The sequence below is a fragment of the Mercenaria mercenaria genome, chromosome 8 (genome assembly GCF_021730395.1).
Source record: "Mercenaria mercenaria strain notata chromosome 8, MADL_Memer_1, whole genome shotgun sequence".
NCBI classification, from domain to species: Eukaryota; Metazoa; Mollusca; class Bivalvia; order Venerida; family Veneridae; genus Mercenaria; species Mercenaria mercenaria.
In genome coordinates, this window is record NC_069368.1 from 81,258,590 (window position 1) to 81,285,631 (window position 27,042).

At 33.3% G+C, this 27,042-nt stretch overlaps 1 protein-coding gene across 4 annotated transcripts in view; it reads left to right on the top strand.

Moving 5' to 3' along the window:
- The first annotated feature begins 789 nt into the window (after positions 1 to 789).
- LOC123565986 (A disintegrin and metalloproteinase with thrombospondin motifs 18-like) overlaps positions 790 to 27,042 on the top strand; it is a 109,457-nt gene continuing 83,204 nt past the window's right edge. For 2 of the 4 annotated variants that reach the window (XM_045359768.2, XM_045359772.2), the window contains exon 1: positions 790 to 1,205. In XM_045359768.2, coding sequence (XP_045215703.2) covers positions 1,168 to 1,205 — 38 coding nt within the window. In that variant the 5' untranslated portion in view covers positions 790 to 1,167. Of the gene's footprint in view, positions 1,206 to 14,292; positions 14,677 to 18,524; positions 18,672 to 27,042 lie in introns of those variants that run through there. The other 2 variants (XM_045359770.2, XM_045359769.2) reach the window with 2 other exon arrangements.

The window sequence follows — 27,042 nt, forward strand, 5'->3', positions numbered from 1 at the left end:
GTTCTGGTCTATGCTACTGGTCAATGTTACTGGTCTTTATATGAGAACGTGTATTTTAGCGGACATCATGTGCTGTATCGCGACGTTTAAGTGTTTGCTAGTTCAGCTGCCACCCCAATCAAAGTTCTGTAACTTTGTATCCATCCCAGTTAAAGAAATATCAAGGAAAGAGAAAACACAGTTTTGTGTTTAAACGGAATTGTAACATTTAAATGTACCGCGCAGACACACACTGCGTACGGCCACCAGCCACCACAGACCGTGAACAAAATACAGGGTACCTCAGTATAGGTTATGTTTAATGTACTACAACAATTTACTGCCAGTAAATCGTATCAGTGATAAAAACGTCTTTTGGTGCATTCATGCATCTAAATTATAATGTTCATACGAAGTTTCCAAAAACTTTTCTGTTCGTTTCTTTATGGGTTGTAATCCATGTTTCCACAGCAGTTGACAACTTTTATTACAAAAAAGCAATGTTCTATAATTGGTAAAATGAAATGCCTTTAGATTGATCAACACAGATGCTTAACTTAATGAGCATTATCAAAAAGAGTTATATTTCTTGAACGGTAACCTGCTCATATTTTAACATGTCAATATTTCTGCTTGAAAGTTCAAACTTTATTGTCCACAGACACATCAAATCCCTTCTTAATTAGTTCAACAGCTAATTTTCATCGTCAAATTCGGTCTTAACTAACTTCAAAATAGGTTGTTGGTGTCAGCAGGTTAGCTGTAGCCGTGAATCCTGTAGAATATTAAACTCTCGATCTGTTGTAGGTAGACGCACATCACGAACACTGAAGCGATTTCTTCCATACAGATTAAACTCGTGACTTGCGACTTTCTGTCGATGTATGCTGAAATGCTAATTAATTTACATCAAGTAATAAATCAATAGTAAGGTTCTTTTTCATATAACAGTAGTAACTTTAATGCATCGCATTCGGTGGATATAGAAATAATCGAGACTATTTGTAAACATCTTTCAAAAGTTTTCTGAAATATAGTTTAATCAAGACTATCATCTATACTTAATAGACCCATTAATGCAAATACGACAATAAAACATGGATTTATGTCGAATTTCTTATTAACTGAAAGTGGATATAGTACGTGCACGGATAAAACAGTGTTAGAGTGTCCGCACTTCAGGAATTAATGACTAGTAACATGTTTTTTACCATGTTATTCAAAAGGTAAACAATATTTTCTTTCAATCTTTAGTAAAATGCTATTGAAATAGAATATAAGGTAAATGCCTATATGTATGAGAAGAATGTCTTTATTATACACGATAAGTAATAATTGAGCCGCACCATGAGAAAACCAACATAATGCATTTGCGACCAGCATGGATCCAGACCAACCTGCGCATCCGCGTAGTCTGGTCATGATCCATGCTGTTCGTTTTCAAAGCATTTTGCAATTAGAGAAACCGTTAGCAAACAGCATGGTCTGACCAGACGGCGCGGATGGTTTTCTCATGGTGCGGCTCAATTTATGAAAGTTACACTCATGCTGTATTTATCGAATGTCAATTTAAGATGTCCACTGTGTCATTATACGATATCTGATACTTTTAATTATGATTTGGAAATATTGGTATAATAAGAAAATCCTTTGATCTCTGTTTAAAGTGCCTTGTGCAGCACCGTTTCTCAGCTTTTGTTTTTAGGTATGATTCTTATTACTTTGGCAATTTTACATTCCTGGAAACTTTGTCGGTAGATTCCAACTCATGTCTAGACGCTTATTCATTACGGAAGCAATTATAGAGCATTATAGTATATCGATATCATGCAATTAGTATATCATGCACATTTTCTTAACTTATTTTCCTCCCTGTTGTTTGCATTGTTAAAGAAATCTCATATACTAATTTCATATGGAACAGAAATGTAAAATACAAAAAGTTATGTATAAAAGGTACATGTAATTTCACGAGGCTTATCGTGAGCTGAATCAATATTCACACGAAATGAGCCGTGCCATGAGAAAATCAACATAGTGGGTTTGCGACCAGCATGGATCCAGACCAGCCTGAGCATCCGCGCAGTCTGGTCAGGATCCATGCTGTTCGCTAACAGTTTCTCCAATTCCAATAGGCTTTAAAAGCGGAACAGCATGGAACCTGACCAGACTGCGCGGATGCGCAGGCTTGTCTGGATCCATGCTCGTCGCAAACCCACTATGTTGGTTTTCTCATGGCACGGCTCAAATGTTAAACTGTTACGAGGAACTATATCAAAAGCGTTCTTGATTTTCTGTTGAATCATTATATACTAGCTGATTAGATATATTTTCATGAAATGGAAAATAAAAACTTTTCCTACGAAAGCCCAGTGGTGACTCCACGTTTTACTGTTCACATTTCTATTTTCCTACTATACACTATATATGAACATATAAAAATTATAAAATTGAGTAATGACATTTGTTGACTTCATTTTTTTGTATCAAAAACGAGAAGTGAAAAACGTAAAAATGTAAAATTCACATTTCTCACTTCTAATTTCATAGTTTCTGTATGTTTCATAGTGCATTCTAAGAAATAAGAAATATGAAATTCACATTAAATTTTCTCACATTACACTTCTCAATTTTTGTATCGAAAACGTGAAGAGAGAAATGAGAAATTTCACACTTCTCATTTCATAGTTTCTATATGTTTCATAGCGTATAGTAAGAAATGAGAAATAAAAATTTGAAATGCGAATAGTCACACGTGAAGTCACCACCAAGCATTCGTAGTTTTCTATCAATTTCCATCAAATTTTGAAATTAAATTTGAATGAATTTGAATTTCCGCTTATCGCTTGAACTCGTTCGAAAAGATATGTTATGACAGATTATATTTGATCATCTTCAGCTCTTCCCCAGTTTGCAAACAACTCGAGAAAGATTGCATTAATTCATATTATTTATAAGGCATAAATTTTCAATTTTGTAACTGAAACTATTGAATGCGTGAAGTGGAGTGTTTATCGGCGAAACAAAACGGTTATAAACTTCTGAAATTGGTAAAATTCTGCATGCTTGAATCGGTATGGTTATTGACATGGTGTAAGTGAGTGCATACGTATTTTCTAAATAGCGCGCATTTTGCACTGTGCTCACCACATTACTTGCATATCAGTATATCCGAGTAATAAGAATTTATTTCATTTGACAATCCGATTCTAGCGCTTATCATGCTGGACACGACTGATTCTGCCTTAGCGACCAGTGTAGATCATGACCAGCCTGCACATCTGTGCAGTTTGGTCAAGACCTGTACTGTACGCATTTCAGTCAGTATTTTATTTGGTAATCATTCCTTTTAACAGTTAATTGAAAGATTGACAAGTTCATTATAGAAATTTAGCAGGGTGTGGGCTAATCAAGTAATACTATTAAAATGATACTGTTTCTCAAAAGCGATGGCAATGCAGCGGATAAATTGTTGACCATTCAGTCCGAAGATATTTGGTTAGAACCCACTACGATACCATGATTTACCCAAGAAACAGAATCTCGATTCAAATACAATGTTTTTAAAAAAATCATGTTGAATTCAAATCATTTCTAAGATCAGTTAGTAAATTAAAACAGCATAAGACTATCAATCAACAGGTCTTGAGTTCAATTGTTGAGCAGAGCAATTATCTCCGTTCCCATTTGACATAAGACACTACGTCTGATACAATTCGTACCACACCTGTATTTATTTCACGAGGGTAAGTTGTCAGTTAGCAACGGAGAACAAGTTAATGCTGATTAAACTACCTGTCTGTTCTGTAAACATACGATTATTATTATGAATATCAAAACGGCTAAAGCATTAACCTTGGTTACAAAGCTTAAGGTCAAAAGCCAATCTGAAACTTGACCATCTGAGTTGTTGATTTTTGTCTTGAAATTGGCCAGTGGCAAAGTCTTTTATCGAGACTCTTCAATTTCCAAGTCAAAGCAAGATGTTTTCAGGTTCATATAAGTGTTGCGAAGTAAAAGTCTGTTCTAGTAAGTCATGAGTAGGACGGACGGAGGAATAAACAGCCTGGCAGGTAGGCGTGCTGGCTGACAGACGGACATAAATACATGTCGAGTATTAGTTGTTCTCAGGTAAATTTGAGAACTGAAATTTGAATAATTTAACGATGTATGAAAGAGTTTACTATAATTAAATCGCGTGTGGTCTCTTCGTATCTAGGAATTCGAGATGTCTTTTTCTGCTGTAATGGCCCTCTTTTAATTCTTGACGCGCAAACATTGTTTCTAAAATATACCCAAGAGAAATCAGCGTGCAAGTGTTTAAACACAACACTGAGATGATATAATTCTGAGAATTCCTCCAGAGGCATTCGTTTTTGCAGTCGTGGGAATTCTAGTTTATTGGTATGATTTTATTACAACTCGAGCAGTAGTGGCAACAAGCTCCAGCATGTACTAACAAAAATAATCACGACCCGTTCAAAGTTCTATTTTCTAATACTGAGGATTTATGGTTATTACGTTGTCTTCATTGAAACTGTAACTGTAACTGATTAATTTGATTAAACGCCTATTTCTATACCGTGGCAATGACATATTCGATGGAGTTGTACGTAATAATAATAATAATAATAATAACAACAACAACTCTATTCAAACAAACAGTCATGACCGCATCCTGCCCACTGAGGCCATTTTACCCCTTTTGCAGAATACCAGTGCTTAAAACCTTACATGGTACGCCCAGACGGGCTGCATATAGAGGTTCAAACCCCCTGGTTAATGGTGCCATCACTTATTACTACTACACACTACCATACCCATAAAACCTGTACCAGCATGTACATTTAATTTAACAAACCTTGAAAATATAAATGTTCAAATATAAACACTTACAAAAATTAAAAAAAAACTGCTGTTACTGCATATAAAAGAAGTATACGTTTATGGACCCTTTTGACGTACTTCCAACTAAATGGGTCAAACAGCACCTTCTAACATTTAAACCTTCAATAGAGATGGTTGTTTTCAACAGGTTCAGCTGTATCGCCGAATTCTGCAGAATATTTTATCAACAAATATTGAAACGTTTTCTTTCATACAGATTAGAGTTGTGACTTGCAATTCTCTTTTTTTCTAATTAGTGTGCTTTAAGTCAGGAGATAATTTACATAGCAACAGTAATTTGCTCGTTTCAGTTAATGCAACGTCATCCTAGGTAGTGAATACAGAAATATCGACACTGTTTGTAAACATTTTACAAGTTTCTGAAATAAATTTTAATCAAGACTACTAGTATCATTTATGCTACCGTTAAAGATTATAAGATAAGTACCTATACCTATGCGAAGAATATCTACATCATAAAAGATAAGTAATATTTTGTTGAATTTACACTTGTGCTGTATTTATAACATGTGCATATGATTATTCATATTCCCGCTGTATTATTCTATACAACCATTTAAACACCATTTCTCTACTCATTCATTTTTAAAAACAATAATTCACATTTTTGTTAACTTGACATTTCTTGAATTGGTCAATTCTAACTATTTTCTAGACATTTATTCACAATTGTAACAATGGTATGACTTTATTATATAACACGCATTTACATTTAAGGGCTCATTTTCATTGCTGTGCGAAGTCGTGTTTTTTCCATAAAATAGAAATGGGAATGTATTACATATAGTATGTGTTCACAAATAATCCGATTTTCTAATATATGATACGAGTAATTATATCATAAGTGCATTTGGTTTTTACATGAGTCTTTTTCTTGTTAACGTTAAGTTGCTTACTCAGATGTTTAAATATCTTTTCATGAAATGAAAAAAAAAAAAATCAAAGTTTGCCACCACAGAGCTTATCGCCTAAACTCATTTGAAAAGGTGATAGGTTATGATTGATTATATTAAATTAACTAAAGCTCTTTACCTGTTTTGGAAAAAAACTGATTGCATTGATTCATATTATTTATAATGCATAACTGATTGAGAAAAAAACTGAGTGTTTTTCTGCAGAGCAAATTGTTTATAAATTTCTTATTTTATCAGAGTGTGCCTGCACGAGTTGGGATGGGCATTAATCTGGTGTAAGTCAGTGCATATAATTACCTTATATGATGCACATTTGCATTGCAAACACAATTTTAATTTGTTATCGCCATACCCCTCCCTGTAATTGAAGAGTTTTTTCCCTATGACCTATAATAAGACTATATTATAAACTATTTCACATGCTGTTTATGCTCAAGAACGATAAGAACAGGAGTGGTCATACAACGGATAGAATGTCGACCATTCAGTCCAAGGGTACAGGGTTTGAATACGCTAAGATACTGCTTTTCGCAAGATGCGAAATCGAGAGTGACTTTAAACATTTTCCTGCCTCATTTCAACAAAATAAAACAGAAGAATTTCTTATCTTAGTTAATAAAACACAAGACTGTCAACCGCGGGGTCAATCCTCTTACAGGGCAATAGACTCCAAGCAACGCCAGACACAAGTCCTGATGCACTAGAAGCCATGAAGGGAAGTTGTCACTCGCCTACTGAGAACAAGTTTGGGGTTTAAGGCCACTTGTTATGCGAGTTCTGTAAAGGTAGAATTAACAATTCAAAAATTTTATTAATTAACTGGTCCTGATCTCAGACCTCGGACAGAGCAATGATTTCCGTGTTTATTTGACAAAAGACATCGAAGACTATCGCAGTATGTACCCCACCTGTAATTCATCAGGTACAGTGGTATAATACGATAACAGTGGTCACGTAACCTGCCTGTTCTGCCACATCTGATTGACAATTTGGGTAGTACAAAATTGTTCCATTTAAGAAGACTAGTCTGAAAATAAAAACCAACACAATCTCAGTTATGATCGTTAGTTCAACTGTAGTAAATGTTATTAGCAAATACTCATATTGAATCTTGTTTGAATAGATAGTAAACATTACGGAGTAAATCACACGGTTCTTCCTGGGATCTTCCTCCTTCCTCCACCATTAAAGCTGGAAAGTCGCCATATGACCTATCATGTGTCGGTGCGACGTTAAATCAAAAAAAAAAAAAAAAATTACACGGAGGACAGACAGACAGGCTTGCAGAAAGACAGACAGGGTGTTTTGACAGTCTGATTTTTATACATATTCATGAAACATACAAATTTGCAACAACTTGATTGCATTTTCTATGTTCCTTTCTTTTTATGAATGAAAGTTAATTATGTCCTCTGTTAAACTTCTAGATGCAAAATGTTGATTACTTTTTCTATACTGTTCTTTTTTATGAATTGAAGCAAATGATGTTTTAAAATTCTAGATTTCTCCTAAATTAATATAGAGCTTACATGTTTATCAAATAAATAATTGAGAATAATAATTTAAGGAGATTACCATGAAAGGAACTCTTCATTAGTACTATTGCTACTGTAGGCCGTCAAGAATTTGTCTTTTTTAATTGTCGCGCTCTCATAAGATAGCCAAAAGAAATCAGCACGGAACTGCAAACACAGACAGCAACGGAATAATTCCGAGAATTCCTTCAGTGGCATAATTTAAGCAGTCGTGAGAATTCTTGTTTATATGCATGATTTCAATATAATTCATGATGTGGTTATACGCTATCAAACTAAAGTATACACTTAAGCCCCCACATGTATTGTCACGTTTCGGTTCATAAAATAAAGTGATACTTTAGTATTTATAGCATTATTACTGATGATTTTCAGATTCATATCGTGCATATCGAGAAGCAGTAGAAATAGAACTTACTCAAGAAATAATGATAAAGATGTTATTCACTCTAAAGACGCTTCCCATTTAAGTGCACATACTAGTAGTTTAACATGTGCTTTAAGGGGCAGACATAGAAGTATTATATTCTGGTCCTTTTGGATAATCGAATGTTTCAATGTATCTGTATAACAGAGTTTCGCTTAAGTCGGGGCAAGGGTCAAGAGAGGTGTTTTTAATTTCATTACCTTCTGTGAAGAGTCAATTTCACACTCGGGTTTTCTGTGAAAACCGAGTGTGCATTTATTTTGCTTAGTTGCTTTCTTATACTTCTATGCTTCCAAAGGATCTTCTTTTATGTTTAATTAGGTGAAAGACACCAAGAACATTAAAAGAATAAAGGAAACTAACACAAAATTGATTCTACTAATTCTGTTATTATTTGACGTGCAGATGTATCTGACATGTCAATGTATGGTGGAGGCTAAAAGATATTTGTTGTATGTGATGAAGTGCAAAACTGGTGTATGCATTTATTGCTGTCAAAATCTATTGCGCAAACCCTTCGAACCCATTCACCATCTTCCCATAAAAAAAATACATAAAAAGACATTTTTGAGTCAGTAGTCTGGAAAAAATAACCATATGAAAATGGTAAGTTTTGAAAAAGCAGAAAAGTATATTTGTCTTTACGGCAACAATATCTGATGTTGTGAAACGGGAGCCAGAGGAGAAATGATAGGAGTCATCTTTAATTACTTTACGAGTTTAGATATGGCTGGCATATTGCCATTAAGTTATGATTGATTGCACCATACTGATCTAAATTTTAAACCATACTGATGCAAAAGCTTAATCCTGTAAAGAATTTTACGAGTTTACCATTTTTACACTGGATTTGCAGCCATGAAAATAGTTTGCCATTACAGTGAAACTCCCCTAAACTGGAACCCTTGAATACCGGATACCCCACAAAACTGAATGATTTTTGCGGTCCCGAAATTTGGCCAAAATAGACATGTAAACTGGAACGCCTCAATTCCGGAAACCGAACAATTTTTCCAGACCGAACCTCTATTTCTCCACATGAAAATTAACCCTAAAAACTTTTTGAGGGGTTCCACTGTATACAGTTATTTTCCTTTTTTCTTAGAATTGGGTATCTGTAAAATAAGTCCGGACCTCAAAAAGTAATTGCAATGTTTTGAAATATATAGATTTTATACACAGTCACCGAAATATTTGATGTGATTTATTATATGATATAAAACTTTAAAGAAAAAAAAAACGTTCAGTATGACTGAATCATTTGTAAATGTAGGAAATAGTGATTTTGATAAAACTACCAATGCATATGTTATAAATTCCACTGCTGGTTTTGTTTTTGTTTATTGACAATTACAGTTAGATACTCCTTAAATCAAAAATCACATAATGCATTCGGATGCTGAAGATTACCGACATTTTACAAAGCGTAGATGCAAATTATGCAGCGTTATTTATGATATCAGTTCAATACGTTTTAGGTGTTCTGCAGTCATAAGGGCTCTCGAAATTTGTATACTGTTAATGTAATTTTGATATTGATCTCTTATTGTAAATGTCAAGTCTCAATGATTTTAATTCTGAAAGGTATCGTTGTAATGTTAATTAAAATACGATAATTATTAATAATTATTAAATAATGTGTCTTATTTTGACCGAAAAATGTCAAAATTTGACAACGGTAACAACAATTCACAAAGTGTGAAGTTAGAAAATAGAAACCTTTAAAATGAAAAGTTGAGTTGGGACCGGGATATTGAATTCATTCCTACCAAGCGTCAAGTTATCCAAGTTACAAGAAGGAACCTAGTCAGACCCCAGCTGGAGTGTAACTTCGAACCAAAACTTCCGGCGGTCCAATAGCGGGCAGCCCAGTACTGTCTGACTCTGTCGGCAATTCTAGTATGACGACAGAGTCAGACTTAAATAAAACGCTACTTGTACCTTTAGGTGGTATTTTCGCTATATATTTTATGTATGAAACGTTGGTTATTTAAGTTTAATTACGGTCCATCCGCCCTTTCAGACACAATGAAGCATATAAATGCCACGTAGAGTATAGACCGCACGTATGAAACGTTATAGAAATTTCGGTATATATAACGAAACTTTAAGCCTTTTTAAAAAGCTTTTCAAAAGTCATGAAATGAAATAAAACACGCTGTTTTGGATAAATGACCTTATATAAATTTTGAAATAAAAAGTTAGAAATGAAAGAGCTAAATTTTCATGTTTTAGAAACATCTTAGTAGTGAAAAATGACCATTAAAGGGAGATAATTCAAACTTGGCAAACTATATATAGGGATAGTTTTATAAATTTGTTTCGAAAATGATTGAGAAGATTAAAACCTCTTTTTGATTCAGTGTGATATTAGGATAGACTGGTTCAAGAGCAAATTGCATGGTTAAAGTATGAAATGGAAAAGAGATTGAAAAAAAGGTATATAATTTTGAACTGACTACTTATCTTCACATGATAAATCAATGTTAATGTGTATGCATCTGCTTGTTGAGTTATTTGTGGAATGTAGAAAATAAATTTAATAAAACTGAACTAATTGAGTGATATTATATTCATTCTAATTTTTTCGACATTATTGATCCTCTGCCGCGCGCAAGTTTTTCTTTAAAAAATTTAAGTGGCGGAAAAAAATCATGCCCAGTGGAAACCCTGAGTGTCTATAGTATAAAATGGAGTAGATTTATATGATCTTTGACACATAGATTCCCAACACTATCCAAGTACAAAGGAAATGAAATCCACATTGAAGGTTTTGTCACTCCCCCCACACCGTTACTAGGGTAACTCGCATAAGAAAGCATCTTTATACAACTTGAGAATATAACTAATAATATAGTAAGTAAGGCCTACATATTCTACTGTAGTTTTTGTGTTGTTGTTTATTTTTGTTGTTGTTGTTCTTTTTATGGGATCGGGGTGGAGAAAGTATTAAATATGAATGGAAATGTATCTTAACAATAAAGCTGCTGCTTTTTTTTTCTAACCTGCTATATTTGATTTCTGATTTGATTTGGGTTTTACGGCGCACCAACACAGTATAGGTTATATGACGCCAAACAGGTCTACAAATTTTGGTTTCACATCTCATTTACATCGAAATAAAAATAAGAGGTATGGAATCAAAATTTGCTTACCTACTGGAATCACAGAGTTACAGCAAAACTAAGTGTTAAGACCCTATTAGTCGCCTCTTACGATCATGCAAGGTTAAGACAGTGGTTCCAATTCTTTTCATACACAGATCGTCCCAGAACCACATGGGGCAACCTGCTATATTTAAGATAGAAACTCTTAGCAAGAACTATCACATATCGTCACATGAGTACAAAAACTGGATAACTGCTTCTTTATTTCAACACTCTATTCGTTTTTTGTGCTGAGATGTTCAAAGTTCTGATATTCTCAAATAGTTTTATAACACTATCATATTCCAGCGTTGATCATTTATAAATGCATTTCGAATTTTTGTTACTGTTGATACGGCATTTCTTACCTTCTGATGTAGATAAAAATGGTTTAATATCATACCTCTGTATCATATTGAAAGTTCTCAAAGGTTTTATAATTAAATGACACAAGATTACGTTGGATTTGCTTCAGCAAATCTTAAAATTTTAATGTTAGTTTGTTGGTATGCTAAAAGAAAATTTGATAGAATCAGTGTAATGTGACACGTTCCCCTCCTAAATTAAAAAGTGTTAAGTTCAAAGATTTGAATCAGACATATTATTGAAACATTAATGACTAAAAAGCGAAAAGTTAAAGGTTATGTTGCAATGACTCAGGAAGTTTATTTTTGCGTATAAATTGGATATACTTAACACCAGCTTACATCTAATTGAATTATATTTTACAGGAATTCTTATAAAACATGAACAATCTTTAAGAAAACTTCCACTTAGTATAAGATATAAGTAGGCATGATAAAATAGACATAAATATTTAAAGGTCCAATACTAAGGAAAGTGAACATTTTAATTTCTTTTAAAAAGCACAGAAACTATTTCATTTTATTGGAAAATGAAAGTTGGTATGTAGAAATTCGAAATAAATCGCAGTATATGTACAATTATTTTTCTATGAAGTATGAAGAAAGTTAAAAAGACCTGGGGGTCATTCTGTCGATTCATTGAATTTTCAACATAATACACATACATTTCTTTGAGTTCCAAAGACCTTCTGTAAATTTTGACCTGTCAATCTTCATTATTTAGTGTCTTGCAGAAGTCTATGCACTGGCTATGAAAAAAATTGCCAACTCACTTTCCCTTAGTAATGGACCTTTAAAGTAAGTGTATGATTGATATGAGAAAATAATTCTAACTTTATGACCGCTGCTAAACTGAACTTACATTTTATTATTAACAAAATGTTTCAAAATACAGTCATTAGTTATAAGTGATATGTTTGCATGGCTAACTCGGTTCTAGAGGTGACGATGAACCGAACTGCATCAACCATTCATGTAGATATTATTATTATACATATTTATTAAGCAAATTTGCCTTATCGGACTTAATAAATAATGCTTTGTTTGGGATTTTGTTTCAGGTTCAGCATAATGAACCCGCATTTCATCCCCAGTGACAATACAGTTCAAAAACGTATTTCATCACGGTCAAAACGCCCAAAATGTTCTTTTGCTATGGCCACCTTGGATGCTTTTTGGTCTTCTGTCAGCTGTATCGATTCCCACCTAACACCTTGCTCATACCTAAATTTGTGTGTGAAATCTGATGTGCCCATGACGCTTTACCGAGCCTAAAACTGATAAGCTACCTCCTGCAATGTCACTTTGCTATCTTTATTGTCAAAAAACTCAACATTCGCTTCCACTGTAGGGGTTACTGCTCCTCACTGTTGTCCTGCCCTCACTACTACTATGAAACCAAGCTGTATAACGTTGAATGGGATATGCAGGCTTTAGAAAAACTTTTCTGCAACCTTTTAAACATGTGGCAAGGTTTTTCACCCTTTAAAACCAGGAATTTTATCACAGATCTCGTTCATGTAAGATGCACTTGGATAGACAGAAGCATGAAAGTCTGAATTTCACGCTCGTATTTTGGAAGTTCGAATTGTACATTTAAAGTCCACTACCTACGAAAGTGAACATTTTAATTCTTTAAAAGCCAGAATATTCAGTTTATTGAAAATAAAGTTGTTTGTAAATCGAAATAAAGCATATGTAGCAAGTATTTTTCTATAAGTATGAAGAAAGTTAAAAAGACCTGGGGGTCATTCTTCGATTCATGTAAATTTCACATAAACACACAATTTCTTGATCCAAAGACCTTCTGTAAATTTTGACCTGTCAATCTTTATATTTGTCTTGCGAAGTCTATGCACGCTTGAAAAATTGAACTCACTCCCTATAATACTTAAAAGGACAGTTCACAAGTTCCAGTAAATGTGCATTACATCTATATCTGTAACTCAGTTTTATGTAATAGTGAATTACATTGTAGTGATGAAATACAAACTTTAACTGAATTTATGTACGTCTTTTATTTGAATAGAGCCAAATCCTAAAACAAATAAATATATATGACATTGTTCTCTTTTAAATATGTCAATGCATAACAGACAGAAAAATAAAGAATTTCACAGTTTTGACTTAAGGGTTAGCTTTAAAGAACTGGTTTGTTACTTTAAAAAAAATCCGGTCTGTCAAAGAACATGGGAACCAGAGGGCATGGACATTTTTCCCTGGATATATATCTTTTCGGAAACTGCTGGCTCGATTTTAAATAATTACACAGAATGTTCCGAGGGTGAACCTTTACAAATTTTAATCTTATTCAATAATTTGGCCACCAGGGGGTGCAGTCACTTTTCCTTAAATATATACAATGGAAATATTAAAAACTTTGTCGTCAGAAATTTCTGCCCCGACTTTGAATTAAAAAATTACGACGTATCCGTAAATGACGATCTGTCACGTGGTTCAAATAAGTTCGGGTCATTCTTTCAATTATTTAATGATAGCTTGTCATAAGCCTACAGCTCGATTGGGGCTATTTTTCAATTTCAGAAATAATATTTGTCAACTGTTAATCGTATCAGTGAAAGAGATGTCTGTATATAGCAATATTCTTACAAAGTCTGCAAGCATTTTTCTAGACAGTGAGTCGTCTCTTTTATAACTTGTAAGTGATTCCAGAGCAGCACACGGTATCTGTAATAGAACAAACAATACCATATTGTAATGACAATTTCCTGTAAAACTACATAGCTTGATACTTATCAAAATTAAGATTAAATTAATCTTTTATACATGTTAACCATCAGCTAATATTTCTTCGACAGAACATTATATAATCCGTCATTACCGAACTTTTAAGGCCCCATTCGAAATGAAGTGACAGCAAGCACGTAAGTCCCCCTTCATCTGCCAACAGCTCCTTTTCAGCGACAAAATCAGTCACAACTATCTAATAAAGAATGTGGTTGTTGTAAACTGGTTAAGCTGTAGCTGCGAATTCTGAAGAATATTAAACACCGATCTGTTGTAGGTAGACACACAGCGGTTTCTTTCATACAGATTAAAATTGTGACTTGCAACTCGCTAGGACCGATATTGTGGTTTTCTAATTAGCGAACTTCAAGTAAGGTTTATTTTACATATCAACAGTAATTTGTCAATTTCGCTTAATGCAGCATCAGTGAGTTCAGTGGATACAGAAATTATCGACAGCGTTGGTAAACATCTACTAAAATATAGTTTAATCAGGACTATCATTTATACTTTATAAACCCAGTAATGCAAAAACGACAATAAAACATGGATATATGTTGCATTTCTTATTAACTGAAAGGATAAAATAGTGTAATTTTCCACACTTCAGGATTTAATAATTTGTAGCACGTCATCTACCATGTTATTAAAAAGGTAAGCACAGCTGTCTTTCAGTCTTTAAGAAAACGCTGTCATGATAGAACCTGTATCTATAATATACAGTATATAACATTAAAGCATAATAATATTATAAGTAGTAATTAATAAAACTCGTCCTCGTCAACAGTTGCTATATTTCCTACTTAACTACCCATGGTATAATAATAATGATGGTGGTGATGATAATAATAATAATAATAATAATAATTATTATTATTATTATTATTAGCATTATTATTATACGAGCAGTATTTCTCTGTTCTTCTACTTTTTTTGAATTATCATATATAACATTTCGTCAGGCATTCCTGCATATTATATCGTTAGATTCAAGCTATATTTTTATACGCACAGTCATTAAACAAAGCTGAATTCACGTCTAAGTACTCTACCTCACCCCTTCCTCCTGAATGGAAATGCAACATAATTATATAATATGTACATGTATTTATTTGTAACTGATACTCTTACTGCACTTGATTTTCTTATGACTTTGGATGGTTGAATCTTTTGTGTTAGATATTTAATTTGTTATGAAAAAAAAAAAATTAACATTTCTCATCGCAAGGCTTATCGCTTCGACTCATTCGAAAAGACGATATTTTATGACAGATTTTTTTTCCCAATTAGATTAAGCTCTTCCTCTATTTGCAAACAGTTCGGGAACAGTTTTTTTTTTAATCATATCATTTATAAGGCACACATTCTGAAACTATTAATATGTATGAAGTGTTTATTCGCGATACAAGACGGTTATAAAGTTCTTAAATGGTTAAACTCTTCATGCATGCGGGCTTGGTGTAAGTAAGTGTATATAATTAAGTAAAATGCACATTTGCCCGGCCAAAACGTATTTTCTTAACGGATAATCTGACGTTTTTAGGTTGCTAGTATACACAAAGGTATTTACATGAAACTTTTCCTAAAGAGCAGTGACGAAATCTTGAGTGGAGTAGCACATCCTGTGTGGTCGGTTTTTATGAACTTTTGTAACTACTTTTACTACTCAGTAGATATGTGTAACCTGAATAAAACCATTTCTAAGCACAGCACAGCTAGTAGCGCACAAGACTGTCAGTCAATAGGTCGCGAATTGAGTCCTCGTGCAGGACAATTATCTCCGTGGCTATTTGACAGAACACACCAGGCCTGATGCCAGTTTATTATCCATGGGAATACGAAAAACAAGTTAATACTGGCACGGAACTGATGAACTCGAATGAAAGAATGAAAGAACATTGATGGATTTCATGCTCCATAAACATACATTTCTTCTAAATAAATATCGAGTTTTATTTTTTTTTCACCTATTACACTTGAGAATTAAAATTTAAAAAGTTTACCACCATACGGGAAATTCAGCTATAATTAAATCTTGTGTGGTCTTTTTGTATCTTAAGATATACTTTTACTATCTTAATGACCCTTAAGAAACTGTCTTACTTTATTGTCGAGGTGTCAAACATTTTTTTCCGTAAGATACTCAAGTGGAAATAGCATAGAACTATAGATATAACACAGCGATGATATGTTGTTGAAAACTCCTTCTGTAGCATTATTTATGCAGTCGTGGGAACTCTAGTTTGTATGTATGATTTTAATATAATTCATCTAATGGTAGTACGCTGTTAAAGAAATAAACGCCAACCTACGCATTATATTTGTTTTTTTCGGTGTTCATGCAAAATAAACGACAGAATAAGACCGACAAATTCATGAATCGCGGTTCATGTTTAATTTGCCAATCCTATTCTGTCGTTCATTTCGCACGAAAACCGAGAAAAAAAAGTTTCTTATATTTACATTACATTTCCTTTCCATTTGTAAACAAGATTTTATATTATAAATTTCACACATTTTGTTGCATTTAACATTAAAATCAGCTTCCCGGCCATTCTGTACACCAGACGGAACAACTGCGACGTCATCTAAGGAACGTTCTCCCTGGCTATACGCGGACGTCGTCAGCGGCCCGTTATCTCTCTGCAGCGTTGACGTAACTTTCGCGCCTTGAAATGAACGTAATAATTTTCAATGGAAAAGAATAGGGAGAATGCAAATATTGACAAATCTAGAACATCTCACGATCTGTTCATAACATAACACGTTACGTTATAATAATTGTCTAGTACTGCGATGTCTGATGTTCGGCCCTCGAGATGTAGTAACTATAGCATTTACTCTCCTCCTAGAGCTAATATTCTTCTGCTGGATGAATGACATATTGCACATTTTATTTCCTCTCGGTAGTAGACTCAGTTAAAGCAATTCTGCTAACATTTTGCTTGATAGCTGTCTACGCTTCCAATGAATCTTTTAAAGGCGTATGCTAGAATTCCCTGTAGGCCTATATGAGATGGGCGAAAGTTTTCCCAATAACAGAATTTCTTTAAACTTTAGATATTGAAGGACAATCATCTAAGAAATAAAAAAAATGCAACAAAAATCATAGGTCACCGGATTCGAAAAAGAGTTATCTGCCCTTGAAAACGTTATTTTTGGGGGAAATGCCGTTTTCAAGGGCAGATAACTCTTTTTCGAATCCGGTGACCTATGATTTTTATTGCATTTGTTTGTTTCTTAGATGATTGTCCTTCAATATCCAAAGTTTGAAGAAATTCTGTTATTGGGAAAATTTTCGCACCAAATTCTAGCATACGTCCTTATATGCTAACATCAAGGTTTAATGAAATTTGAAAGAACAAAATAATCGCAGCTATCAATCACTAATGTTAGATACGTTACTAGTATATTTATATATAATGGCAGATATTTACATTCATTTAATATTTTCTATAGAAAGAAAATAAAAATTTTGTATTGGCGCAATAATATCAGGGGTTGCCCATTCCCCGAGAGGGCACGCGTGATATTATGTTCTTTGCAAAATAAATAAATAATGAACAAAATGGTGTCGTTTGAAAATAAAATCTTTCAAGATCGGTCACCAAAATTTCAAAAAGTATTTACATTATATATGAAATCATTTATTCTGACGGTTAAGATAAAAAAAACTGAATCGACGGAATGTTTTGAATAAATTGACCGGAAGGGGAATTGAGCATTTCTTTTTTGCTAAATTGATTTTTAAAAGATCGACACCTTGGCAGTGAATGCCCATTCAGTTCACTCGAAATTTATACAATGAACTAATTTTGCTTCTTTGTTTATCTTAAAGGTTAAAGGGTAGACGAAACGGATTTTCCGGCATACAGTTTGATTTCGTTTACAATGTACCAGCTATCAAACTTTACTGCATTTTCCAAATTCTCAGTCCTGTACAACATAAATGAAAAATAAATAAAACGCGCACGAACTTCTAGAATTTATAATGATAAAATGAATTTGATATCGTTCACGTAATTTAATATAGTTTAGTTCTTGTACTTACTTTTATCAAATCTGACAAAACAAAACGGCAGTTTTCGTTGAGAAAGGGATTTATGCGCGTCATCAATTTGTATATCTTTAACAGTATAATATTATTACATAATTTGTCGTCGGATGTTCGAAAATTTTAACTTCAAGGACAGCAAACACATAATTTATGTCTCCTTTAATTAAACTGCTATATCCTGCTCTTCAATGTCAAAATCAGTCTTATAAGCGACGACTGTTTGTAGGGAAGGTTTATACGGATTAATGTCGCGACTTTCAACTCTCTGGGACCTCTAATTAGCGGGCTTCAGGTAAGGTTTATTTTACATATCGGCAGTAATTTGTCAGATTCGTTTAATGCAACATCATCCTGCGTTCAGTGGATACCAAAATAGTGGACGCTTTTTGTAAACATCTTACAAACATCTGTGAAATTTAATCAAGACTATCATCCCAGTAGTGCAAACACGACAATAAAACATGGATTTATGTCGAATTTCTTATTAACTGAAAGTGGATATAGCATGTGAAAGGAGAAAACAGTATATAGAGTTGGCAACACTTGAGGATTTAATGGCTTGTAACATGTCATGTAAAATGTTATTAAGAAGGTTAATACACACTTCTCTTCAATCTTACGGGAAATACTTTTATATAGAATATGAGATAAATATTTTTTTTTCTGTCAAGTATGTCTACATTATATAAGATAAGTAATGTTTCATTAAATTTACTTGTTTTATATGTCAGTAAACACACACGCGCGCGCGCACGCACACGCGTACATACACACAAAGTTTCATTAGTCTGACATTCTTTAAAATTATCATTTAAACATGTGAATTCACATTTTTTCTTTCATTTTTCTATCGGAGAATGAATTCGAGTATACTTAGTTTTCACAAATTAGATATTGAAATACATTATAAAAAATACGCGTTCACAAATTATTAAATTTTCTGATATTATAACTGATACCATAAATTATATTATAAGTACACTCGCTTTTCATGTGATTTTTATCGTTTACATGGATGATTAGATATTTTTTCATAAAAATGGTAAAAATAACGTTCCCTCCGCAGGGTTTATCGCTTGAACTCATTCTAAAAGATGATAAGTTATGACAGATTATATTTAATCAACTTGAATTTCCCCTGCTAGCAAACAACTCTCGAAGGTTACGATTACTTTATAATGCATACATTTTTAAAATTTGTAACTGAAACTATTGACTGTGAAAATTTGAGTGTTTCTGGTTATAAATTACTTAAATTTGGTTATAAATTACTTATATTGGCAAAGTCTGCATGCATGAGCTGGATGATTATTGGCTTAAGTAGTTTGTATGTAAGTGGATATGGTTATCTAAATGATGCATATTTACCTCGCAGCCACCACTTTATATGGTTATCAATATAAACCAGTAACTGAATAACAGTTTTTTTTTTGAAAAGCACGTTTCCATCGGTAGTACATGTATATCAATCTATTTAAGGTTTTGTTTGTCTCGAAGAGCGACTACAAGACTGTAATTGTGCTACAGATAATAAATTGTCGACAACTCGATGAGATACATGTTTACACAAGAAGCGAGAACGATTCAAAATATAGCTTAAAATTTTAATTTATAACTATAAGCTAAATAAACCAATTTCTGCGATCAGTTGCTAGAGCACAAAGCCATCGATCAATAGGTAGAGGGTTCAATCCTCGGGCTGGGCGAGTATATCCTTGGTTACAGTACCGTCTGTCGCAGTTTGTAATCCATCTGTAATTCTTAAATGTAAATTGTCAGTTACCTACGAAGGAAAACTAAGTTAATACAGGTACGGAGTTCAAGCAAAATGGTCTGTTAATCCGATTTTTATGTTGAAATTTGACTAACAACTCGGTTACTACATAAATAATCAGCATTGCAACAACATTAACCCAAGTTATAAAACTTGGAAGTTGAGACCAACCTGAAAATTTTATAATCTGATTGCGTTTTTCTGAAATTGACCAGTGACAGGATTAATAACCAAGAGTCGTCAATGTTAGGGTCAGAGCATTTTTTTCAGGTTCAGTTATGATCATTAGTAAGCGTCTTAAAGTCCTCATAAAATTGTCAAACTTTCTTGTTTGTTAACTTTATAGTTAGTCATTTTAATGGATTCAAAGAGACAGACGGACGAATATGACGTCTGGCAGGCAGACATGCTGGTTGACAGACAGACAAACATGCATACAAGGTGCTTTTGACAAACTGAGTGTTTGCTATAAATGTAAACTTAATTATGAGACATAGTATATCACTTTGCAATATTCCTTTCCTGATATGACTTTGGCATAAGTACAATTTTATCTAAAGTGTAGTTTTCTTCCTAAATAGATATCGAATTCTACTTGTTCTCAAGTAAACGGAAAAGTTTGATTGAAGCTGATTACCTTGTTACGGAAAATTCAGCCAAAATTTAAGAGCGTTTGGTCTTTTTATATCTTGGAATTTGAAATGTACTTATACACTTATTGGTCCTCTAGTAACTCTATTTATTTATTATTGTCGCGCTGTCAAACATTGTTTCCGTAAATCGTTTCTATAATTTAAAGGAGTTCATCACAATATTTTGTGCGCAGCTCAATCGCGCAGCAAGCGATAACCACTGTAAAGTTCAGGATTCGCCGCCGAAAGTGCTTAATTTCGGATATGCAGTGCACTCGCGCAAAAAATATCGTATGTACTGACAATATAGGTCGTGCATATTTTATCTTTAAAAGTGATGGTGTTTTATTGGAGGAGTAGTCGTAGGAAGTGCTCGAATCGAATACATTGTGAACAGCCAAAGTAAACTATTTTGTCCAGTAATGATTTAGCCAACTCCAAGTCTCATAAAATTCCAGAAAATCTTAACGTAGATCTATCTCCTTCAAGTTTAAATGTGACTTGCTAAAATGCTGTTATACTTTTTGTGCCCCATCCCGCATTTCACTTAGTAAGACCAGAGTTATAGCCCTTGGCAGTCAAAATGTACATAAAGGGTCTAAACATTTGTGTTGCATGTACCTCAAAAGTATATGCGCCAAGAGTCATGAAACCATACAAGAATTAAATTCAGCATGCGAAGTTGTGCACCAGTGCTTTTATTTTAGGTTTCACTCAGTAAAAACAGATTTACGTCCCTTGACGTGGTCAGATATATACGTAAATGGCATGTGAAAGCTTGTGTAGCACGTATCTCAAAAAGTATTTGACCTAGAGACATGCAACCTAAAAGGAGCATTATTCCGCATGTGAGTAAGAAAATTGGTTATGAAACTGATTATAACATTGTGCAATTTGTTGTGTAAGAAAAAAAAAGTTCATAATTTTTAGGTGGGTGGGGTAATGGAAAAATACTTTTGTGGGTGGAGTGAATATTTTTTAATTTTTCTTGAAAACAAGCACGGGTTGATATTATATTTTTGGTTTAGAATTTTTTGTCTTAGTTCTAGCTTACATAATATAAAATTTGGTAAAATTCTGTCCGCTAGATTTTTCATATCATTAAGAAATACTTCGTGTTTTTCTCAGTTTCAGATACTTTCGACATCTTTCAAGAGTAATTTTTCTGAGTTAATATATCTATACGTTAACATTTTATGCATAGTTATAGTGGTTTCATTAATTGTGATACAAAAACAGTAACATCAGAGTGAAATTTTAAGTAAATAGTTGTTTGCCGTAGTTTTATTATGACATGTATGTATTGTTTCTTCAGACAAAAGTACCGATTTGGTGTTGTCATACATCAATCTTTAAATATGCAAAGTTATAGAAAATTCTGTCCGCTAGAAATAATTGTGAAAAACATCTTTAAGCAGTAGTAAAACGCTACCAAAGAATGTATTGAAGAATAAAAATATCTAGCTACTTATTTTGCATCCGTGATACCTTAATATATTTATTGCATTATTTTTCTCGTACATGTACAGATGATATGGGATTAATACCATTGCGGCTCCTCGAGCAGCTAGTGCCGACTCGGTATCCTATTTGAACACGAATTGTGAAGTTAAAAAAGACCTGCAGAAATGGCAGCTCTGTTTTTCTACAGTTTAACACTATCCAACGAAGTCAATCAAGACAAGAAAACAACTGTCATGAACAATGTTTTTTTGCTATACTTCAATGTTTACAAACACTGTCTACATTTACATACACATCCGTTAAGGTGGACTGGTCCGGAGTACCTTTTAATCCTTCCGCAAAGAGTTGTTGTCCTGCAGAAAACAGACAAACAACTATTAAATACCCGAGATACGACATAAAACTTACACAGTGTCAATAAGTACATTTGAAATGTAATATTCAAAAAAAGGGTGGATTCAAAATTTCAAAGAGCTATTTACTATTTGACACCTGCAACTGAAATATCATTTACTCCAGATAGCTTATGTCCTTCGTTTACTCTAAAAGTGCTTACAAGTTAAGTGTTTTCAACATGACATGTGCTTGAAATGCCACAGCTTTTGTGTACTTTGGTGCTTTGGGATCATCGAGTTTATTCAATGTACATGTATAATGTTCGGCTCAGTCGTTGCTAGGGGTGTTGCACATTTAACTAATTCTCGTGAACAAACTCAATACGAAGTCGAGTCTAATATTTGTTTTCTTTGTTACGTAATTTTTCAGGACATTTGAAGGACCAACAAAAAAATTCGCACCTATCACGCATAAGATGCAAACAAATTCGTCTACTAATATAAAGAAAGGACAAGTTGTAGTTGTGTTAATATTTGGGGTAAAGCTGTGTTCCGCAAATTCTCAGCCTTCGTCAATGTTTTTTATTATACCTCACATAAATGTCTAATGCAAATTTCCCATTAGTTTAACTTGAATAATATATCATATTCCCCAGTGATTTTATATCACATGCGCACAATCGTTATTTTCCATTTCTGCGCAGGTGATATGATCCATAATTTCATATCACATGTGCAACAGCGTTATTTTGTTTTTTTCTGCGTCTGTGATATCATTGTTTCATATCACCCGTTGAGAGATTGATACTTTCGCATTGATTATTTTCTTTTTTTTATGCTACGTGCAAAATATTTCGAAAACAATTTTTCATCAAATATTGAATCGAAACTACAAAAATAAGTTTGGAAATGATCTAACTAAGAAAATGAGTACTCACACTTAGCCTATATGTTTCATTTAGAAAAAAGAAAGTTATCGCCGTTTTTCGAATGCTACTGTTTGACGCTATGTTGAAATTATAGGGGTCAGCGGTATGTAAACGTCTCGACTAAATCTACCAAAAAAGTCTTATTACAGCAAAGTCGCCACAAATTATTAGTCCTAACAAGTAAAGACTCTTTAATTCTGTCTTCATTATTTGGTTAGTAATTACTTTTTAATGTTAAATAAATCATTATGTTGATTTTCCAGTAAATGCTTTTACCCTTATAAGCTTTCGGTATAATAAAATAAATATTGCATTCCTGAGAGGGTGATATGAAAAATGTTCATCCCTCGAAATATGAATATAGACCTCGGCTGGCGCCTCGGTCATTATTCATATATCTCGCGGTGAACATATTTCATATCACCCTCTCAGAAATGCAATATTTTATAATATGGCTGAGGCTGAAAGATGGTGTGAAATTTAGGCTACTGCAAATGTTGTCTGTAATAACGCTCATATTAGATGTATACAAATGTACATTTATATTGCAAATATGATGGAGTTTAGACATTTCAGGTTCTTGTGTTATATATTGATAGTTCCATGCTGTCTGTTTCGTAAACCCCAAATTTTAGCGCTAAAACAGAATGAAATAGAAAATATTCAATAACTTTATCCAATTACCATTTATATTGTTACTTTAGAATATGTACACTTAAAAGCAGTTAACGAGTTAAAAGCCAGCAGGTGCACATAAGTCCGTCATTGGAATTTGATGCTGTGAAACGGAAACCGGAAGCAAGTGACATGTGGCAAAATTCCTTATGTCTGGCTTGACGCCAATACATGTTCGTTTTTATTCATTGCACGGTATAAATATACTCTTTTTTTTTAAATCCTTTTAATGCAAAAGCTTAATCCTGTAGAGAATTTAAAGAATTTTATTTATTCATTCAAACGACTGGTGTTACAGCTATGTTTATCATTAAACATAAAAGGTCTACCATTACTTCAAATATATATTTGTAAAGCATTTATTAAGGGGACGCATACTTTGAAATTAGAAAAAAGTGGGTGGGGTATGATAAAATTTACCTGCAAAAAAGTACAAGGTTTTGGTACATGAAATGGATACTGTTTCAACTGTTATAAGTACACAAAGGATTGCTCACTAAAATAAAAATGAGAAAACTGAAACAAGAAAGTTATTGTTGAATTACATAAGACTTCTTGTGTACATTCAAAGTCAACAATTAAGACTTTTTGGTGCGAAAATAATAGTGCTTCACCTTGTCCAAACATTTATCAATGTCCTACAGATTCTAATTTAAAGAAAGAATGTGAAATATGGTCACTGTCTTGCTTTTCATTTCGCATATGTAAGCTAAAACACATTATTTAGTTTGTTTACAAAGTAGTGCATAAGAAAAGATACGGTGGTCAAGGAATGCCACATTCCAAAACTAAAAAGAGTATATTCCCCTTAATACATTAAACATTTATCGTTACAGAAGTCTAGTGGCTTACAATAAGGGCCTAGAAATGTTGCCAGTATTAATTTTTAACTTGGTATTCATGAACTACAATGCACTTAAATATCAAAACACATTCAACAAACTTTTGAAAATGTATTGTCTTAAAAATCCCTAAAATAAGGTATGAAATTTGGTTGAGAGGTCCAATCAATGTGTATATGTGCAAAAGTAACATTCTAATCTTGTTCACAAAAGTTACTAATACACAGCAGGCATGTCAATGATCAAAACTGGACGAATATACAGTTATCCTAACTTTAATGTCATTTATAATTTGTCATTGAATTCTCCACCATACTTTTCATAATTCTGTTTGCACGAGTTGCACGAGAATGCTGTCATTCACGTAAAAAAATGGGGTCAAATAAGTTGTAAATGCAATATCATCTAAACGTAATTAATGGATTATGCAGTTCAAGATAAACTTTATCTCATAACGTAACGAACATGTATAATGTTGTAACAACAACTTTACTTACACTGATTTAAGTAGCAGTCTGTTTATAAGTGACTTTATTGATTCATTTTATGTTTTGTTATTGTTGTCAAAAAGTATAACGGAAGTGCCTCACAACTGAAGCGGAAACCAGTTTGATGCGCAAAGTAGTCCAATGCAAGTAATATTTTTTGACAAATATCCACAGAAATTAATAATTTTCTAATATTAAAGACGAATATCTGAATAGGATTCATTATTTGATAAGAAATTATAATCATCGACATGTTTTTTTAAAAATCGTACACGTGCTGACACCTAAGTTGTCTCCCGTTGTTTATTAGAGTTACCTTTCGTTCGGCGCAGTAATACATTTGCAGTGAATCGCCGAGAAGTCGTGGGAAAATTAAAAACCATGTAAATAAACTAAAATTAACCACCTTTTCAAGATGAATTTCAAGTGATCGCCATTATGCATTTAACCCGCCTGACCTGTGTAGCATCTTAGATATCTGTTCTAAGGTATTCATTGTGTAGAATGTCATGTTATGCCCTTGCAATGCTAATCCCACTCTGATTTTTTTTGTTTACATTTTTATCAATGAGAAATATGGCGTCCATCCCGAGCTGAAATGACATAGCGTTAATTTTTTACATGTTTAAGCAAACCTGGTGTGTTAGAAAGAAAATCTCATCCCTTCAACATTATTTGGAACACTTTTATTGTAAAAAACCTGTTTTTTCCTTATACAAAAGCTTAATATTTTGTGTTGAATGTACTTTCACAAAGACCTCTGTTTTCCTATTACATTCATAGTACCATATCCTTATCCACAAAATACTGAATATTACAGGTGTCCATCAGTATTATATCAGTTTAAGAATATGTTTTTTATTTTCCCACCATCGATTTCTTGAATATGCACCCCTTCCGCATTTCTGTATGAACTGTGAATGTAGCAATATGCGTCCCCTTAAAACTATATTGCGGTTTAGCCACTTTCCAAGTACTACAAGAACTGTTTATGTGCGTGCTTTTCATGTAAATAATAACAGGCCGTATTCATATAATACCTCTTTTTATGCTCCCCGAAGGATAGTTGCCGTTTTGTCCGTCCTTTCGTCCGTTCGTCCGTCCGCCACACTTTTGTCCGGAGTATAACTTGAAAAGTTTTAAGGTAGAACGCGACACTTTGCGAACTTTCGAGTAGCGTCTTGAAATTTTGCATGTGTAAAGTTGGCCATATTTCAAACAAGATGCAGTTTATTTTATACCAATAGAGCCGACCAGTTTTTGTACACGAGACGTCAAAGTTGACCACCAAAGCCCGTTTTTGAAACTGACGTTGCCGCGTATCCTTGGCAACTTTTACGGGTACTGCAACGGCACCAGCCAACACATTTTCTTAAATTATACATTATTCGACGGGAACTGGTTTTTCCTTTATGGTGATGTAAAAATCATTGTTTTACACCGACAAATATTTGAAAAATGGAAAGAAAATCGCCGTTTTTGACTAAAAATTGACGTTCAGTTTCGCAGCATTTTTCGGCTTTAAATCAGCATATTACAAAATCCCTGAATTAAATTTTTGATTTTTTTTTAATAAACGATGTTTAAAATGTATACCAAGTCCAATGACAAATAAAACTGGGGGTCACCGACTTAGATTTTTCGGTGCATGTGATTTTATTTCCCCCACCCCCATGCACAAATTTTGTACCATAATTCGACGTCTGCAGATACGTTCGAGACATCATAATTCAGTCATTTTGAAAATCGCTTTTAATATATTTTCTATATAATAATGATTTTTTTAAAATCTTTTTCTTATTCAAAGTACCAAATTAACAAGTT